The 21,901-nt window shown below is 34.1% G+C and overlaps 1 protein-coding gene across 2 annotated transcripts; it reads left to right on the top strand.

Moving 5' to 3' along the window:
* Nucleotides 1-4,302: 4,302 nt before the first annotated feature.
* On the top strand, nt 4,303-10,769 carry LOC113732340 (protein RETICULATA-RELATED 4, chloroplastic). Of its 2 annotated transcripts, XM_027258044.2 has the most exons (8): nt 4,303-5,069; nt 6,048-6,116; nt 7,761-7,892; nt 8,078-8,131; nt 8,226-8,270; nt 9,321-9,460; nt 10,321-10,446; nt 10,524-10,769. In XM_027258044.2, the coding sequence occupies exons 1-8, from the start codon at nt 4,464-4,466 to the stop codon at nt 10,567-10,569; spliced, it is 1,218 nt and encodes a 405-aa protein (XP_027113845.1). In that variant the 5' UTR covers nt 4,303-4,463; the 3' UTR covers nt 10,570-10,769. The 2 variants fall into 2 exon arrangements, with proteins under 2 accessions (XP_027113845.1, XP_027113846.1); XM_027258045.2 differs by lacking the exon at nt 6,048-6,116 and having other exon boundaries at nt 4,326-5,069.
* The last annotated feature ends 11,132 nt before the right edge of the window (nt 10,770-21,901 follow it).

Genomic DNA, 21,901 nt, shown 5'->3' on the forward strand with positions numbered 1-21,901 from the left:
CTCCAACAAAACAAGAAGATTGCCTCACCTCTCATGGGAGTGGCATAAAATGTTTTTAATTTAATTCTTGATTAGTAGCTCAAGGAATAACCTTGTGCAAATGTCCATATAAGGTGGAGGAGGAGTCCACACCCAAGAAAAAAAGCCCAGCTCACTTAACACTGGAGTTAAATTTTTCTTAGACTTGAGTTTGGCTAACAGCCTAATGGGGGGCTTGCCTTTAATATAGCTAGCCAGAAGGCTCTTAACTAGAAAAGGGCAATTAAAATATCCCCATTGTTTTTGGGAATTTGGGCTAATGGTTTGAGAGACAGGCTCACCTTACACTAGATCAGAGGTTAGAATCAATAACAAGATGACATTGCCTTTCTGGGGGCAAACTCATTATTTTTCATTTGTATAAGTGACCTCAACCTCCATCGAGGTAAACTCCACTCAAGCAAATGGCAGGCCTCCTCTCTAACCTTTTGCACATAGTGTTTCGTTAGTTTCTCGCCTTGAAATGAAATACTTTAGTCCTTCACATATTTAAATTGTTTTCGTTTGGTTCCAGAATCCATTTTAGATATATATATGTATTTTGCTTGAGAAGCGACAAATGCATTACATGATAGACTGACATTTTAAGGTAAAAAGAGAACCACATATAATAGAGCTTTGTTTACTCTCTCTCAACCATGCAGAACCTCTTTCCGTCCCTCTTTTGTACTCTATTTTTGTACCAAAAATGCTAGCTGGTCACGTTAAGTTTTAGGTGAAAAATGGACTACAAGTGAAGTTTAAGCCCAAAATACAATAGCTGTGAATCTGGTATATAAAATGCTTCATTTACATTTTGATAGAGCAAAGAGTCTTGCCTAGGGTGTGAGTTTGCACTTGATGTTGATAGACACAATCCTAGCTGATGAGAAAGTACACCACCAAAGCATTAAAGCTTGGTAGGGTGGAAAATCAAGAGTTCAAACCTTGTCTCCCACCAATGGCCATATTAAGTGGCTCTGCTTAAAAAATTTAGACGGATGCGTAGTGCATCCGTCTGGTTCTCTCCCTTCCCTTAGTATAAGATAGAATAGGTTATGCAACAGTTATCGTCTATGTTGCACACATTTCTTGCAAAAAAAAGAGAGAGAGAGAAAGTAGGCTATCCAAGTTGATGTGAGCATCACATTTCTTGCAGGCAATTACAGTTAAGAGGAGGTGTTGCACATTTGAAATTTTTATATTAATCAAAACAATAAAACAACAAGGATCAAAAAGATCATCTATGTTTTCGTCTTTGTTGTAATCTACATATATTACATGCACAATTGTATCCATGTTTTTATTAACAGTCTCTATTTTTTAATCTCCTCTCACTTGTTGTTGATATTGATGCTTTTGGAATTGTTGTTTAAAAGACATGACTTGGAGTTTAAGATTGTAGCTCTTGAAAGATATCTTGTATGTAACATATATTTGGATTTATTCCTCCCATGACGACGTAATAGCGCAAGATGCACCTCGCTGCCACCATATCTCTTTAGAGAGTTTACAACCTCATAATATATCATTATCCACCACACAAAAGTATATTCTGAAAACACCATATGTAGCTAGAAAAGTGCGGTGAGAAAGATTGAAATCTATTCTCATTTTGAGAGGGTTGTTCAAATATCATATTCTTCAAGATGAGATGGAACTCCATGACATAAAAGGGATGAGTGCATTGCTAATGGTATAACCTGCATTTACTAGACAACACAAATCTACAATTTAAATGAAAAAGTTACTTTAATAAAAAATTCGTATTTCTTTTCTCAAAGATTAAGAAGTTTCATACTATACAAAGGAATCATTTGATAGATAGAGTATTCTGCCTCATAATAACTCTTGAATGCAAACCAATTCCAAAAAGACTGTGGATTAATCTTTTCATTTTCTAATCATGCCAATTTGTACTCTTTAAAATGGATTTCTTGAATGATTACTTTAGACTTAAAACTCCATTGCTTTCTTTAAGAATGTGAGATCCATTTCATTGTTAAATTTCAAGCCTAATTTTAGAACCTTTCCTGAGGTTTATAATAATATCACTTAGTATCTTCTAAATTTGAAAAATATCATTTTAACTCCTTTGCTTTCATTATTTGTCCATTAAAATGTTAAAAATAGCATAAGTTTTAAATGCAGATCCTAAACCATGCCCTTTCTCTTTTGGGTTTTTTTTTTTTTTTTGAAAAAGAAAAAACAAAGATAGACATATGCCATTTTTTTACTACTAAACCACCATTATTTCAAGTACCACTATCACAACCACAATGTTGCAATCTCTCCTTTCCCAAGCATTAGAAAACCTTACTTATAGAGAAATAAACTAGCATCAAGCCAAATCAATCTATACAAAACCAACTCCTTTTGAATTCTCCTTCTTCCAATCTTCTTTTCAATCCATGATCCAAGTCTTAAAGTTGAACAAAATCACTAAAGAAATCAAATCAAAATCACTTGAGCAATTGTAAATGAAGTTCACCACAATCACAAAAAGTAAATTAATACATAAATCTGCTACAACTATTAAAAATATTATATAATCATCTAAAAATGTATCGTGAGAGAACATTGGTGAAAGAGAATGACCCAAGAGAACATTTGGGGAAGGAACAAGAGAATATGGTGAATTATCTTTCTTTTCTCTTTAATTTTTCGAGATCCATTCATTTGATTCATGGGATAATTTCAAAAACCCCCCTTGAGGTTTTTGACAGTCTCACTCCCCTCCCCTGAAGTTTTCAAAATATCATAAACTTCCCCTAAAACTAGATAGGCAGTCCCAAATCCAACCCAATTCAAAATAAAAACAATAAAAAATTGGAAGCTGGAGAGAGAAAACAACTTGATACCATAAATGCCCTCATTGTCTTGCATTATTGAAGTTATAGGTAAATAAATGACAAATAATAACTTTCAAGAGCAAATTAGCATATTTGTAGCCTCTCACACATTTACAAAGCATACATAAATGAGCTAAACGTACTGATTTGGCATCTTACTATATGAAGCAGTCCAAGTCATACAAGAAACATAAAATCAACTAAGCATAATTTTGTAGAGGCTTAGCAAATAAAGTCATACGAGAAATAGAAAATTAGCTAAATATAGTCTACCATACACAAACAACAAGTATATCAATATAGCCTGTCAAGGAATATTGAAAAATTCCAAAATTCTTAAAGGCTAAACTGGTAGAGGTTTAAAGAACACTTCAACTTTTCAACAAATGTGAGAATCTAGAACTTTCTATGCCATGTATCAAGGTTTCTTTGCCATATATCAACAATGGTTTAAAGAGATTAATTGAAGTGACTTGTTATACTTGGAGCTTTCAAGGCCGTATATCAATCACCATGTGCTGCCTGATTTTGGTGCCAATTTTTTCATGACATTTTAGATATTAATTAAAGGAATCTAAATTATAACCGTATTTATAACTAACATAACTAAATTTGTCCATATAATTGATTTCGCAACTTGTCTGGGTATTTAAGTCTTTTCGCCCATGATGATGTAAGAAATGGGACCCAATATTTTGTCAGGGGAGATCTCTGATATTTTGGAAACCTCGAGGGAGGGGAGTGAGACTGTTAGAAACCTCAGGGGAGATTTCTAAAATTATTCCTTGATTCATTTGGTATGTGAAATTGTGAATTGATTTATCCTAAATTTAAAAAACCATTTTTTTTAAATCTTACTCTATTACAAGGAGAGGTTTCGTTAAAGGGGAAATCCTATTCCGTTGCAAAGGGATGCCTCCTACTGCTCCTGTACTACACCTGCTTGCTATTTATCAAGTTGTGATAAAATTTGCAATCCTACTACACTTGTCTGCTACTTATCAAGTTGCAATAAAACACTGTATGCTACTTATCTGGTTGCCACAAAATTTACAATCGTAACAAATAAAATATGTAACTAGTGATGAGGAGAGAATTTTTGTCATTGCTTAAGTGTTGGGATACACTTATGTAAAGCTGATTGAGCCGTTGCTCAAATGTTATACGGTTTTGAATATTAACTAAAAACTTCTATAGTTTCGAAAAAAAAAAGACAAACAAAATATGCAATCTTGGCAGAGGTAGGCATCCGTTCCCGAACCACTGGAAAAGAGCCACAGGTTCACTCGGTCCGCTATTTGTTCCTAAGAACCAATTTGTAAATCCGTTTGCCAAAATGGCATCCCAAAGTTAAAAAGTCAAAAACAAAAAAAAAGAAAGCATAAAGTAAAATAAAATTCTCAAAGTCAAACATCAACTGTATTATCACAGTCCACAGAGCTTTCAGTTGACAAGCAGTCCTCTCTTCCCCACGACCAAACAACCAAAACCCCCACCCGACACGTCAACACACACTCACACACTCATTTCAGTCTCTCCGTCCCTCTCGTCAAAGAGAGGAAGAAAGAGCAAGGTGACAACCAGATAACCACCATGGTAACCGCCACCACCACCTTCTCCAACCTCACCTACAGCTCTCTCCTCTCCCTCTCCTCATTCCACAGCCACCATAACCACCTAAATACTCACCTCACTTTCACCTCACTAACTCATAAAACCACCACAACCTCCTCCGCACCATTTTCCTCAATTAAACTAACTTCCTTCCGCACCCCACTAAAATCCCGTCCTTCCCTCTTCTTCTGCACCCTTAAAGATTACCAGAGCACAGACACCGGCAACAGCAGTGGTGACGCCGGTGACATTGGTGGAGCAGGTGCAGGTGGAGGTGGTGGTGGTGGAGGTAGTGGAGGAGGAGGAGGGGAAGACAGTGGAGATGCAGGAGCAAAGAACAAGGTCGAAGCCTTGATGGCGTTGGCTGAGGTTGGGAGATCATTGGATAGCATTCCTAGGGACTTGGCTGCTGCTATAGAAGCTGGGAGGATTCCGGGCTCTATTGTTTCGACGTATTTTGAGTTGGAGGAGTGGCAGCTACTGCGGTGGTTGCTTAAGTTTGGAGGGTTCAAGGAAAGGTTACTAGCTGATGATCTTTTCTTGACAAAAGTTGGCATTGAATGTGGTGTTGGGATATTCACCAAGGTTTAGCTTATTTCTGATTCAATCTTGTGTTTTACTTCTTTTTCTTGCTATCTTTACAATTGTTGTCAACAAAATTTGAGAGGTAAACTTCTTTGTGAAAAGGGCTCGATTGGATGTTTAGTTCATAAGGAACAAATTTAGTAGTATGTTTATCAACAAAAATCAGTACAATCCCCTCTCTGATCGATAGTCTAATAATTGTTCCCTCTATGTGAATCACCTATTCAAGCGGGCTTTTCATTAATTTTTCATTTCCTGAATGCCATCTTTACTGTCGAGCCAAGGTAATAGTTTGTGGTACCTTTTGTTGTAGTAGAATGGTTATATTGAACCGCTGAGGACAGAGCATGTGCTTGTTTATTACCTGTTTTTGGAGGAGAGGGAGATGTTGATTTAGAAATGCTTTTACCAGAATTTATATTTGATTAAGTTCAGTTTGGTGATTGTTTACATAAACTTAGAGGTTAATTTCTGGTATGTTTACGAGATTTTATGTCATCTAAATGGATTAACTGGTTTGGAAGATAATGCGTTGAAGTTCCATCGTAATTTTTTGAAATAGGCTGAGACATCTAACTGAAATGCAATAAGTAACCCGTAGAGCAGCCCAAGATTGTTATTGGTGGCATTCGGGTACTTTCGAAATTAGGTGGAGTTTTCTTCAGCAATGAAGGCTCTTATGCATGTCAACCACGTCAAAAGAATTATGCTTTTGGCCCCCATCCACCTTTAGTCTTTGCCATTTTGATCTCCTTTCATCAGTTTTGATAAATAAGAATGTGCTTTGTAACTCAAATGGCCAGTTAATTCTCATTTTGGATAAATCACTCATTCTATCTTTATTACGTGGCTTGTCACTACGTGAAATCTGAATTATGTATCTTTTTCTGCCTTTTTTCCCCTTATTGTTTCATTGATGCTTCGAAAAGCAGTTATTCTGCATATGTAGAGATTGATTTCTATAGTTTGCACTTCTAGACTGCTGCAGAGTTGAAAAAACGGAGAGAGAAGTTTAGCAAGGAGCTAGATTTTGTCTTTGCTGACGTGGTATGTTTATCTCTTCTAGATTCTCATCTCTAACCTATATGTTCACCAGCTCGGCATAATTAGTTTAGGGCATAACCTTATTGATATTCCTCCTGGATATGAATTCTACCACTTGGTTCAATTTTGAAGTGGTAAAGTAACATTAGAAATGGAAAAAGATACTCTATAAATTGAATTGGCATCTTATGATGAATTATTCCTCTCTTATTTCCTTTAGCAACGATGTGATTTGAGAATAGACAATTGATGCCTTGTAGTGCCTGTGTTGTAATCTGATAATTGGCTTACAGTTGAAAATCAGTGTTGTAGTGGAGCTTTACCATGGTACAATTTGAAAAAAAATACTCTATGAAAATTGACTGCACCAAGTGCGGAAATTCATTCTTTGCTTATTCATTTTAGAGTAATTTGATGCTATTCCAATGAGAAGGATTTTGAAAATGATATGAGAAAAGCAAAATGGTTTGGCATCATATGATTAAGAAAAAATAGAATATCGAGAATTATGAAAAGAAAGGCATGGGTATGCTAAGAACTGCTATAATTCTGTAGATACACTTTGAGTTGACTGACATCCATATTGAACTGTATACATAAGTATATGGAAGATTTTATTAGACTTGAACTATAAAAGCTTTTGGTTTCTTACTTAACATAACTTTCAGCATACAAATGCTTGAGACTTCACTTTCTGAGAACTGCAGAATATGTCTGAAAAGAGGAACAAAACATGCATATTACATGGCTAATGAACTTCAAAGTGGACTAGGGATCAATAACTGCATAAGGATTGCTAGGAACCTCTCTAAAGCTTTCTCTGCTTCTTTTCTATTAGGACTTTTATCATAGTAAAGATGGTTTCTAAAAAACTTTTTGGCTTGCTTTTACTATTGAAAGAAAACTTTTGTTGCACACTCCATTGTAAGTGAAATTTTGTCTGTTAACTTCTTCAAGTTGTTCTTTTAAATTAACCTTTGTCGAGGATCATAACTTTCCAAGAACTGGAAAATTAAGCTTGAAATATTTGTGTGAAGAGATTTTCAATCAGATGAGAGCAAAATATGAGAGTTAAATGTACATATCTTTAAATTGTTCTCAGTTCTAGAAAGTAATCTATTGGATGCATAAGCAAATAGTTAAGACCTGTCTTTTATTCTTCACTGATGCTTCACTAGAAGCCTAATTGGAATAAACATTTCATTGTAGTCATTTTGCAAAATAATCTTCACTGTCCTACTGTTAGGACACATATTATTGAGTTGCTGGGCTTATCCCAATCTTCCCTATGAGTTTGACGTTGTTGGCAATGGTGAGCAATTGAATAGGTTCAGCACGTGGTGAAGTTTCTGAATTGAAATGTTAAGAAAGCTGGATTAATCCAGATTGTCTTATTTGAAGGTTTGACAACCAACAAACATATAGAGGGTCAAAATGGTGATGTTCATGAATGTTGTTTGCTTATTGATTTAGATGGAATTTCATGTTTATGTGAAAGGTTTAGATTGTGGCCCTGGTAATTTAAATGTAGCAATATTCCTTTGTCTGAAACCCTTTTGTTACTTCCCTGCCTTGCTCTCTGTTGTCTGGCAGAAATAAGAACATTCTCTTCTTGAAATTCCTGACTTTGTTATGATGATTATTTAGGTTATGGCCCTTGTTGCAGATTTCATGCTAGTCTGGCTTCCTGCTCCTACTGTTTCTCTGCGACCACCTCTTGCAGTTAGTGCTGGACGTATCAAAAAGTTCTTCTACGGCTGTCCAGATAATGCTTTTCAGGTGATGAGTTCAATAAATGACACTTTTGCTGCTAAGCTTTCAAATTATGCATTTTAACTTCAATTATCATGTTTGTTTTCTCCCCTTGTAATTAATGTTACAAATATTATTATTATTAGTCTTATTAATGTTGATGCAATGTCATTGTTATAGTTACTATTGTTACATATGTCTTCTGTCTGCAGGTTGCCTTGGCTGGCACATCCTATACAATATTACAAAGATTTGGTGCCATAGTGGTATATTTTCTAATGCATAATACATGACTCTCTAGGCCTGGCTTCTAAGAAAATAATTCAAATCAAAGTAACTTTACTCATGACTACCCTGCAGAGAAATGGAGCCGAGCTTTTCGGTGTTGGGACCAGTGCATCTCTGGTAAGTTAAGTTGACATGTACCATAGTTGGAGTTAGATGTTTCTTCTGATGTTCCATTTGCTGGACTAGAAGAAAAGCCCAATGTTGAAAATTTGTTGGCGCCCTCGGGTTGATTTGATTGTTACTTCTCAAGTTGGGGAATATGTACAATATACATATTGGGAGACAACATTGAATGTCTCAGCAACACATCTGCTCATGTATAATTTGGAATTCTACAGTATCCAAGATGCTACTGTGGTATACTAAAATTGCAACTTCAACTACTGATCATGGGTTTAGTGCACCTCCTACATAGGCATGTTACGCACACTTGAATATTGGTGTCAATCAGTATGGACAAGCATACTTCTGCTTGGTGCCACTGTGTAATGCAAAGTATCTGGTGAGGGCTCAAATGAGCAACATAAAGGGCATTTGAGGTCCTAGCTTGCTGAATGTCAGTTTACTCATTCTGGTATAGCAAGAGGATTTGGAAAAGTTGCGGTTTGTACTTAGGAATATGCCTGCAGTTAAAGAATGGGAATAATAGCAAAATTATGTTCATCTGGACAAGATATCCCTACTTCAATTACTCAAGAGTATAATAGAGATGAAATATGGCCCAAGTCTTTGTTCTGTGACATTTTTGAGAGGGTTGATTAATTTTGCTGTTCATATATCTTTTAGGCTTACTCAATTAGGTATGATCAACAAGGTAAAATTAAAGAATTCTTTTTCCTGTACCTGCTGCATTATACTGCCATCATCCATCGTATAGTATAAAATCCATTTTGCTCTGCAGCTTCTGCTTTTAATTGCAATACTTCCATGTTATTGAGACTTTAGAAGAGAAACTAATTTTACTGGAGTTCTTTGATGAAGTGTCTCTTAATGTTTCTGTTCAGAATCACTGGCAACTGCTTATTTATTAGTGTTTGTGCTCAGTTTTACATGCATGTGTATGTATTCTTGTAGCATACCATGTTGGTCCCGTGTTTCTTTAGGCTTATGAAGGTTTCTTGTAGCAAATTGTCAATACCGTGTTTGTTGATTTCATCTTGTTCTCAGATTGGTACAGGCATCACAAACTTACTAATAAATGCACGAAAGGCTGTTGATAAAAACTTTGCTGCTGAAGCCGAGGACCTGCCAATTTTGTCAACCTGCACTGCGTATGGTGTCTATATGGCTGTTTCTAGCAACCTTAGGTACATCAGTTTACTGCTTCCAGCTAATACATGGTTCTAAACTTGCCTTTTAGCCATTAAAACTGAATTTACCCTGTCATGACTGGGGATCCTCTGCTTTTCACTTATCTTCAATACTTTGAGGTTGTGTTAAGCCCTCCCTGTTGTGTGATTGTCAGTCATGATTTCCAACAAGTTTAGTTACTAGGTATATTCTAAGGTGCTTCTCTCTACAAATGTCATCAAGTACATTCAGCGGTCAGACATGCATCTAAATATGCAGTGCTGGAACTTGGTATTGATGCTCCTCTTGGTTCCCTAACCCAACCCGGGAACGGATGGAGTTAGAGATAGTAATTAGCCAGACTACCTATCATTTCATTACAAGAGTCAACTGTTAAGATGCTGCAAGCTGCTTTAGTCTTGAAAATCCCCACATGAATAGGCTACTAGGTAGTTTTAGAATGTACGATTACAAGATATACACAGTGAACACCTTCAAAGTGCCATTTAATCATTCTAACGCTGGGGTGCCTCAGAATCTACTCAATCTGGTATGACCCTTAAGAGTTGATGCAATCTCATAACTTCCGCAAAGACTACATGCAATCTTGGTAATTGTCTTATCACTAGCTTTAAAATAGGCCCATCCATTTTCGCCGTCTCTCACTTTATATTCTCCACTACATAACTGCAAAAGGAAGCTTATTAGAAGAACAACAAAAAATAAGGCCATTTGTGGGTGAAGGCAACGTGACACATCCTCTGAAAGTCCAGGAGATGACTCTCCTAATCTGATAAAGCGTTCAATTCCTGAACAACTTTGTAGGATGTTGTAGCTCATCTGCCTTGTTGCTTATGATAATTTGTTAATATGATAGGTACCAAATACTTGCTGGGATTATCGAGCAACGAATGTTGGAACCTTTGCTACACAACCGCAAGCTTGCTCTTAGTGCAACATGCTTTGTTGTGCGAACTGGCAACACCTTTTTAGGCTCTTTGATGTGAGGATCCTTGTGTCATCTCAATTCAATAGATATAATTTCCTTATCTTTTCAAGTATTCATCTCTTTCTTGACAGGTGGGTCGATTATGCTCGTTGGGTTGGCGTCCAGAGATCAAGATGATAATAAAATAGATAAGCATGGTGTACCATTTTCACGGACTAAATATATCTGTATAGGTCATTTTCTCCTATTTTTTTTTTGTATGTTTCTCTTTTACCGGAAAGAATAGCTTTCACTTATTAATTCATTCTGCTATTCATGGCATTTCCTATTATTTCATTCAATAAAGCAGATAAAACAGATAAAATTGTACTGTGTTCTGTACTGTTTTCATTCAGCTGCAGAGACATGCTTACCAATTATTTCTTCATCATTGGTTTAATTGAGAAGAAGGGAGAAATTTCAGGAGGAGGTTATTGTGGTAGGGTAAGGAACGGCTATCAATTGAGGCAGCAGAATGGGAGTTGCGAATAGAGTCTAGTGACCAAGCATTGATGATATCTATCTATTATCTATTCATCTATTACTGCTGTATAATATAATCATGTTTGTTCCTTATTTCTTTTGTAATGCATAATATACCTAAACTCCTAATTGAACACAATATAAGTGAAGTCACATTCTAATTCGATCTAACCTGCTACTTTTAGAGTAACTGGCCACCAAAAGAGTCTTAAAGTTCTACTTGGGTGTAAATCAAGGGATTGAATCCCTTGGCTTGTATTTTAAAAATTCAGGACTTTCTAGAATGTTTCGTTAGCAGATTCGTAGGCACCTATCTGGATCAGTAGTGGTTCAGTCCCATCGAATTTCCTCTTTGACCTCGTTGGGTCACCCCCTCCCGATAGTATAGAGTAGGACTAGGTCCATCGTATCGACAACTAACTTCTTACATTAGTCCTAAATTGGCTCTAAACTAGAACACTAATACGGGACCAATCTACAAAACCAGCAACACATATACCACAAAAGGGCATTGTCCTCAGCTCCATTGGTGAAAAGATTTGTTAATTCATTATTATTGCACGAGTACAGGGTGTATTTTTTGTATATTTATTAAGGGGAACAATTTATTCCTTTTCTCATCCATATAGTTGATTTGTTTTGATACATGAATGTACCATCAAATTCTAATGGTTTGTTTATTCAAAGAATTTTTCTTAAAGGATTGATGCTTTATTTCTGAAATATGCTATTTTCATGATTTGACTTTTGTCAATTCCCATCTTGAATTCGAATCTCATTGAACTTGGATTTATTTAGAATTGGAAGCTTTGGTTGCGTTAGAAACTCTGAATTATATGGGTAATCTCCTAGATCAACTGGTGTGACAGGGTAGTGATGTCTCACTCCGACTTATTGGTAAATCCTTCCTAATACCCAAGAATATCTTGTGATTTTATTCTTATCTTTGTTGTTGCAGCATAGGAAAGATAATCGTTAAAAGGATTCTTCAACTTTTTCAGAATCTCGAGTATCTATATATATGATGGACAAAAATACGCTTTTCTGAATATTTTCTTTTTAGAATCACTGAATATATAATGTACTTACTATTCTTATCAATGTCAATTATGGTATCCCTTTATGTAAAGACCGTGAGTAAATGAGTAAAATTATCCTCTTTCTGTTGTGAATTTTTTTTTTTTTTTTTTTTTGCATTTACTGTAAATGCTATGTCATTAGAATTGATTGAATCAAATCCTTCACGGTAATTTCATGCAGCTCTTCATATTATACAGTAAATTTCTCAATCATAGATTTAACTTATTAAGAAAGAAAAAAAAAAGGGAAAAAGAAGTAATATCATATGATTTGATTTGCTTAACTATCTATATAATATATATTGCCAAGTCAATGAATCAGTGAGGATTTGATTGTACTTATTCTCTGCACTGATGTGGCTAACTATCTAATTGTAATTTTGAGTTCACTTTCCATTATAGTGGACAAACATTATAAATACTTAGTTATGAGAATTTGAAGCACAATATTTTTTTTATTTGATTTGTTTTATACAAGGGTTAAAAGTTTCCTAGGTTTGGATATCAGGATCAACATAGTTAATAACTAATGCAATGGTCAAAAAGTTCCTTCCTTACTTACACTACATAACTTCCTGAGTTGTGTTCTTGAATGTGAACTCATGCTTGATTGCTTTGCTTAGCTAAAGATCCCTTTTCCTTTGCTTGATTGCATTATCACATATCAAAATTTCAGGGTGATCCTTTTACATACAAAGCTTGACAATAGACAGTGTTAAAATTTTAAAATACACACTATGAATAGAATTGCATATACATTTGAAAGTATAGTATAATTCATGTAGTAGGACTTTGAAATTAAAGAAAGATAGGTTCATTTGAGCAAAATTTATATTTGCCTTAATTAGCTTTCATGACATTTCAAAATCAAAATATAGAATGGTGACACTAAACAAAGCATTTAAAAACCATAAAAAAAAAGTAAAAAACAGTCTGAGAACTAAAGTGATAAAGCAAACAGCAAAATCTGGAGCAAGAGCCTTAATATCTTATTCTATATGGTGATTGGGGCATGCAATGATGCTGTTTTTTTTTTTTTTGGTTGAATTCCAGTATTCTATCCATTCATTCAATCTCTCACTTATTTTGCTGGAGATAAATAATATCATGAGAAGGGATATGCTGCATCATCCTCACCTATTCAAGAAGATAGCTTTGGAATTTTGAATTTTTAGTATGCAGCAGACATGATAAAATTTTGAGGTATGATATACATGGAGAAGTCCTGGATTAACTTCATATACTTTCACTTTTTTTTTTTTTTTTGGATTCTACATTTTCTCTCAAATTCTAAGCTAATCTTTGGAAATGACCTTAATTGTCTTGGTTAACAACTGTTTAGCTCTGTGCATAATCTGTTGTGTATACAAAATTAGATTTCCTAATGTACCTTTTACGTATATGCTCGATTAATTTAAAGATTAATCAGTTTTCTTCACCAACTTTCAGTTTTTATGATTCTTAGTAGTATGACGAGTTGTTGCTTTCAGTTTTTATGATTCTTAATAGTATGATGAGGTCTCAAATTAATAATAATATAGTATGAAAGACGAAGTTTATTTGGTTCTCTTCTAAAATGGAACCTTCTTCAGTAGGTACTATATTAGTATATCTTACTTGGTGTTGGTAAATTGTTTTATATGGTTTACACTTGACAAAAAGCAAAAAAGAATTGGAGAAAATTCTCAATGAATAAAACTAAAAAGTGGAGAAAATCCTCAGAAAATTATAATATTAGTTTTCCAAGGCCTATTTCAGTTTGTGATGGAACTATATTGAACTTTACAAGAGAAATTGTTGCAGGCTTGTCAGAAGCAGCATTAGTGTTCAAAGATCAGAAAGAATATACTAGCAAGTTAGTCCAATCAGCAGAAAATTTATATAAGTTGGCTAGAAATCTAGGCCCTCTGAAAGAAACTATAGACATGTACATAAATTGAAGATTGTGATGGACAGACTAGAGAGTTTTATGAGACAAGTTACAGTAATGAATTAGTTTGTAGAGCAACTTGGTTATTCTTTGCCGGTGGTAATAGTGGTTATCTTGATAATGTTAAACATTACTAGGCGGGAATGTCTGCACATCCCGTAGGTGTTTGGCTCATGTGGTTAAAGAAGATTTTTTAGGTGCCTGTGGTGAGCAAATAAATGAAGATAAAAATAAGATAACAACGCATATTAAGTAATACTAAGGAAATATAGCTTCTGCTGAAAACCATTATGAAATACTGAGGTGGCGTTTGGTTCGCACATTGGAATCGGATTCGGATTCGGAATCGGATATTCTGGATTTGGAATGAAGTCATTCATTCCAATACATCTGTTTGGTTCAAGTACCTGGAATGTGTACCATTACTATAGTTGATGTTTGATTCGTCGGCTCTTTCGGAATGGAATATAATAAATATATTATAAATCACATCATAAATGATAGTCATTGGCTCTTTGTAAATGGGATATAAGAAATTTTCACTAATTAAATATATTGGTATAAATGTATTAGTAAATTTAGTATAACTAATTAATAATTTCTATTAGTAAACATGTATAATTATTAGTATAATTGATAATATCAATTATATTACATAAATTAATATACATTATATAATACATATAACTAATAATATTATTATTATAAGTTTGTAACTAATTAAATTAAATATTATATATATAATTAAATATAAATATACAAATGTTATAATATAAATATATAATTATAATTATATAATATATACAAATATTTTATATAACTATAATATATATTACATATTGAATATAGTTATTATTATATATTATTATATTTAAAATAATAATTATAATTATATAACTTATTAATATTATATACATGTATATATTATAATTATATGCACATATAATATACATTTATAAATATACATATATATTATAAATATATTATTATATAATATTAATAAAATTATAATATATATTATATAAATATAATTATATTTAACTAAATAATTATAATATACAATTATATAATATAAAAATATCATTATTATAAATTTGTAACTAATTAAATTAAATATTATATATATAATTAATTATAATTATGCAAATGTTATAATATAAATATATAATTATAAATATATAATATATAAATATTAATTGTACTAATATTTTATAAATATAATGCATATTAGTATTAAATATAGTTATTAATATATATTATTATATTTAAAATAATAAATATAATTATAATTTATGAATATTATATACTTGTATATATTATAATTATATGCACATATAATATACATTTATAAATATACATATATATTATAAATATATTATTATATAATATTAATAAATTTATAATATACATTATATAAATATATATATTTAACTAAATAATTATAATATATATTTATCTAATATAGTAATATTATAATAAAATATTATAATTATAATATGTTATATATATATGTATATATTATAATATAAATATATAATATATAATATATATAAATATTAATTATACTAAATATTGTGTAATTATAAGATTTTGGAATCATACTTGGGTTTTGGACAAAACCCACCAACTTACCAAGGAATGGAGGATTGCCAAATTTGTAGACATCATTCCAAAGATTCAATTCCCATAGTAGTGAACCAAACATCAATTATGGAGTTTATTCCATAATCTCATTCCGATACCCTTTTACCAAACGCTCCCGAGTGTAAAGGCTAAAAAAAATAACACAGTCTTAAAAGTAGAAAGGGGGAAAACCGAAGAATGTGAATGAGAAAAAATTGAAAGAGCCATAATTGATGCTCAGACAATAACTCAGTAGTATACCCACGCTATTGGCCATTTAATTGGGATTTAAATGGTGTTTTATTATTGATAGAGAAGCTGTTTCAAACGGCTGAGTTTTAGATATAGGAAAACAGGTGTTGATATAATTATGAGTGTTTTAGACAATTGAAATGCAGTTATACTGCAATTATTGATGTTATCAGCAACATGGCTCTATTTTAATTACATAATAACCCCATTTCAATAATTGCACAAAAACACACGCTTATATGAATTTAGCCAAATGCACAAATGATTGCCAAATAAGCTCACATTCCACAAATACCCAGATGTGTCTACAAATACAAGTTTTAAATGTATAAACATGGGAGCTTTAATGTAAAAACACCCAAACACATGTTGCAATTAGTTGCACCAAAATGTTGAAAAAACTAACATATTTTCCAAATTTCCAAAATGCCTCCACCCATGCGGTTGAAATTCAACTCTCTGTTTGACCAAAACTCAATCTTATAAAGTATAAGGATTATATACGGTCTTCTTTCTTCCTATATTCTAACCGTTATTATGTTTTTTTCCGGATTCTTTTTGTCATTAAGTTAAGGTCTTTTAGTGTAAAATTTAGCTCCAATACTCTGACTTATAGAGTTTAGGTCTATGAATGAAGATGGTCAACTTGAAAAAAAAAAGAAGAAGAAGAAGAGAAATGATTTTTCAGGTCAATCTTATTATGCTTTTGAAGTTTATTTTAGAAGAGAGTGAAGGAAACGATCTTAAAGCATGCCTCTTCTTCAACCTAATTTTGTTGTAAGTTGACAATAAAAATGGAAATCATAACACCAAATGAAGAAGCCTGACCTATGGAATGAACACTTCTTCACATATCCAATTGTTTGGCAATAGTCACATTCCACACCATATCATATTATTTGCTCTTTAAGGAAAAGACCAAAACATGAACAAAACATGAACAACATAGCAGAAGCAACAGGAGAGATGGGAACCACCAAAGCCAAGGGTGGTTAACATTAACACAGATGCAGCCATCTCAAATCAATCTGTAAGAACAGGAAAGGGAATCATAGCATGGAACTGGACTGGAAAGCTAATACAAGCAAGGGGTATAACAAGAAATTTCTAATTTTGTGATGAATTTAAAAAAAATTCTACAAAAGGGGTGATTTTGGCATACCATTCCATCCGGGGGTCTTCGCATTTCATGAATGCGAGGTTAGAGAAGAGCTCGCATTCCGCGAATGCGAGCTCCTCTTTATTTTTTTTTCTTTATTTTTTTTATTATTTTTTGAGAGCTAGGGATTTATTTCCAGAAAGCTCGTAAATGTTTTTTTTAAAATGTTGCAAATATTTAAAATTTTGCAAATAGCTCGCATTTGTTAAATGTGACCTCCAAAAATTGTATTTAACTTTTTTGTTAGATTTCGCATTTATAAGTATGACTTTCAGAAAATTAAATTCAAAAATGTTAGGAAAAAAATTTAAAATGATATTTAAGAGCTCCATAAAAAATATAAAAGTAAATGTAAATATTGTTTGTTTTGTAGAATTTGTCTTTACTAAAATGGTGTCGGTAGTAAAATCTTATTTTAAAATCTCTACTAAAATCTTATTTTTCGGAGAAAGGTTAGAGAAATTTTGTTTAAAAATCTGTAATTAGCAGAGGAATAATGTTTTTTTTTTATTTTAAAACTTGCACGTGGCTAAAGTCATCAAATATGTGCTAAAACAAAATCAGATTAACAATAATCTTTTTAATATAATTTACTATACATGCATAATTCTTTTATAATAAAAAAAATTGGTAATTGTACGGTTGAAAATACGTTATTTTATTATAATACATTTAAATGGTGAAAAAAATACACATGCATAGTTCTTTCTATTTCATAGATCAACGTTCTTTCTATTTTATACATCAATGTAAAAATAGAATGAAATTGTTAACATGTAAGGTGTTGACTATTTGTTGTGAATAAAATATTAAGTGTTTTTCCTTTTGTATCAAATAAATTTTTTTGATCAAATTCTAATTTTCCTTTGTTATTAATGAATCGTATTTATTTGTTGACACCGATGAATATTAGTTATAAGAATATAATAATTAATAGTCATTAATATATGTTACAATTTCAACTGTAATTTTAGAAATTTCATAACGCAATGTTATTTAAAAAAAATTATATAAGTTATTTTTATGAAGTGCATGTTATTTGTTTGGTAGTTGAAAAGGAAAAGGAAAAAAATTAAAGCAAAGATCTAGCGATTAAATCTTGCGTGTTTTACCTAACTTACAATTATTTGGGCTGGATTACTATTTTGATTAAAAATATAAAGCGATAATGAAGACAAAGTTATACTGCAGCAAAAATCCTAAAACCCTAAGTGCTAAAGCCGTAAAACACTAAATCGTAAATCTTAGAAACCAAATCCTTGTAAACCCTAAAACATTAAATCAAGGTTGTTGGGTTTATTAATATCCATTAAAAAATAATTTTGCGGCACGATAGGATTACTATTTTTATTACAAATCTAAAGTCCTAATCAAGGCACACTATTGTCAAACTAAAATCCTACGGCGGTCAAACCCGAAAGTACTATTCTCGTAAAACACTATTTCTTGATCTCTGAAACCGTAAAATCCTGAATCCTAAAAGCCTCAAACCCTGAGTGGTATCTCTAATGTAGTCAGTAGCAGAATCAAAGATATGATATTTTCTTTTGTCTACAACTCAATTGGTCTTCTGTTTTGTTGCAGAAGCATGTGCCACCGATTTCTGTCCCTCAAAATAGCTGGAAAAGTTGTGAGAAAGGTAAAGGAAAACAGGTGTGACACTTGCTGTAGAGAGAGACAGATCCGAGCCTCGGATCGGAAGGTTGAATATAAATCCAAGCTCGGATCATTAGGATCCGAGAACTTCCCATGATGGATCCGAGGTCGGATCTTCTGTCCTCGGATACACTCCTACAGAAGTACAGACGAGGGATCGGATCTGTCCTAGCTCTGACGGATCTGGGCTCGGATCGGTTCCATTAAATTTCCAGTTTTTTCGCTTCTTTCGTTTTTCCTTCATTTTTGCTCCTAATTTCTTGTGCACTTTATCCTCTGGACTATCTTGACATTGATTTCAGCTCGTGCATGAACTTCATATGGAATGTCCATCACAATCTCACAAAAATAATGCATTTATCCACTCATTTAAGCAATTCAAAAAAATGGGCAAAATTGAACATTTTGGCCATTAACTTGAAAGTTTTGACAATATTTTATACAATTTTTGACAGAATTTTCCCTAAAAAATGGACAAAACTCCCTGTCAACAACCTCAAATTCAAGAAAATTAACCTTATGACAATATTTCCAAATACAAAACCAATATTTTCAAGCCATAGACAACTAAAATTATGCATTTAAAAATACAATGAGAGCCACTCAAATAGGTGGTGATGCAATTTGAAGCCCTTAATCATCACAATCATCCAATTTCTGTCCAAAATGAGACAACAAGGGTACCAAACACCATAGGTAGCACAAGATGATTCAACTAAAAGAAAAATAAAATCTACAAAGTTTGTCTTAACAAAAGAAAAGAAAAATAAAGAAATAAAAGATCCAATCCGCTAAAGAGCATCATGGCTGCTGGGAACGAGGGTCTACTGCCTCCTCGGCTCCATGAGGACCCTGTGAGGTACCAATATGGCCCTCCTCCTGATGAGGTGTAGGAGTAGGGGACCGGCGGATATGGAAATGATCCTCAATCGCACGAAGACGGCGATCATGTCGGTCGAGTCGCTCGGTCATCATCCGCTCCGTCTGGTCAATGCACTCGACAACTCGCGTCTCCATACAACAAATGGCATTTAGGAGCTCTTGCCACTTGGAGCGCGGTTGAGGAGGTAGTCGCGGAATCGGAGGAGGAAGAGTCTGTTGTGCCTCCGTCCCTTGAGTTTCCGCTTGTGGTTCAGTGTGAGGCGGAGGCTGAGTGGAAGTCGATGCTTCTCCTGTGTCCCGGACCAAAGCAGCTCCAAAATCCGTAGAAATACCCAAGGATTTGAGTATTGTAGCATTCACTTCCTCGGCCGACCTAGTTACCACCGCTCTCTCGGTTCCAAGAGGAACCTTGAACTTCTCAAAAACAAGTGATAGCAGTCGAGGAAATCCGAAACAAGTGTCGCCGGCCCTCATGCGAGCTGTGGTCCGCATATAACTGATGATAATGCTGGGTAGAGGAATTCCGGTCAACTGCCTACCCACTCCATGTATCATCTTATCCAGAAAATAGAGATCGCTATTTCGGATCTCCCGTTTGCCACTCTTTTTCGGCACCACATTAAAGGCAAAAAGATAGAAGATCAGGTGGAACCGATGATCGAAGGAGTCGGCATATACCGTGAGTTTTTTCGAACTCCTCGCTCACGGTACTGCCCCTTTAGACGTCCCACAGCCTCTCCCACTTGCCAAGGATCTCTAGCTTTGAACTCCTTGGTCAATTTGACGTCGTCGCCTTCGTCTTTGAGTTGGACGAAGCGTCTCAGTGCATCTCGATTGAGAGCCACTCTCGTGCCTCTAACCCATGAGACAATGAGGTTGCCACTGTGGCTCTACTTGTTTTCTATATTAGCATAGAACTCCCGGACAAGGTTGGGATAGTAGTGCTTGGGCAACTGAAGAATGTTCTCCCATCCAAGTCTCTTGAATGCTGTAGAAATGTGATAGTGCGCGTCCACCTCCGGTGCCAAGTGTTTCTCAATGATGATCTCCTTGTCCAGTCCGGCTTCATACCACTCTTGGTTTTCGAGCGATGTGAATCGTGTGGTATCGTAGTCTGGCGGTGGCTCGTCACGGCTAGTAGATGCGGTCTTCCGGCGAGAACGCGGTGGCGGCTCAGGTGAGGAAGATTCTTCCTCAGGTGACTCCTCATGCAAAGAGGGTGTGTGTTCCTCACTTGAGAAAGGAGTAGGAGTACGAATGCGAGCCCTCCTTGTGCGAGCCATAATACCTATACCAAAACAAGATGAACGTACATTAGAAAACGTATAAACTTGCTCACACATGTTAAATAAGAATTTAAGAAAATTTCGGCAGAGTTTCCCCTTGTAAAAGGGCTAAACTCCCTGCCAACATGTACCAAAAAAAACACAACCAAAGATCCTATTTTACGCATTTCAAGCTCAATTGCATATTTTCAAGTAAAATCGTCCTCAAAGAAATGAATCATTTGAATCTTAACCATCATTTTAACAATGTATATGCCAATATAATCATAATTTTAACCAAGAATCACAGAACAATTGACTATAGCATTCTTAATAAAGTGCATACAAATGAGCCGTAAGTTTGCCAAAAGGTTTGAACGTACTTAACTAAATTATAAACACGCTCTTTTACCCAATGGAATGTGATCTAGTTGGCATATCATTTTCATTTGGTACAACAATAACTTATACTCCTAAGAACAAATTCATTCATTCAATGAAAACGAACATTCACAAGTCTAAATCACTAAAATGTTCATGCCCAAAAATTGAGAAAAAATCTTTAAAATATCACCAAATCCACAGTTTTCTCAAAAATAAGCATGAAAATAGCTGTAACAATCTCTTTAAGCACAATGTGGCACAATTATATCAAGAAATCCCAACAAATATGCATTTATCATAATATTCCCAAAAACTAGAAAAACCCGAATAAGAAATTATAAAATGTCAAAGAAATTCGCAAATTGTTACCTCAAATGTGTAGATTGATAATGGAGGATGAAAAAGATGTAAAATTTTACACAGAAACACGCCAAAATACCCCCCAAGTTGAGGAAATCAGGTGCGGCCTGAATTGAGGTTTTGCAGATCAAAACCCTTGTTTGATGTTGTTTCTTGGTAAAATAGATTGGGGTTACTGATCAGAAGAGGTTTGGGGAGGTTTTTATGAAGGAAGATTGGAGATTTGATGGTTAAAATGGAAGATTGGAAGAAAGGGGTGGGGTTTCGGTGAGAAGAGGGAAGAAAATTTTTGAAAAGTGCAGAAACGAAGCCTCGTTTCTGCTATATCCGCGAACCGATCCGAGCTCGGATCGGTTCATGAAGGCCTCGGATCAGTCTCAACAGAAACACAGGCGAT

The sequence above is a fragment of the Coffea arabica genome, chromosome 2e (assembly GCF_036785885.1).
Source record: "Coffea arabica cultivar ET-39 chromosome 2e, Coffea Arabica ET-39 HiFi, whole genome shotgun sequence".
Lineage (NCBI taxonomy): Eukaryota > Viridiplantae > Streptophyta > Magnoliopsida > Gentianales > Rubiaceae > Coffea > Coffea arabica.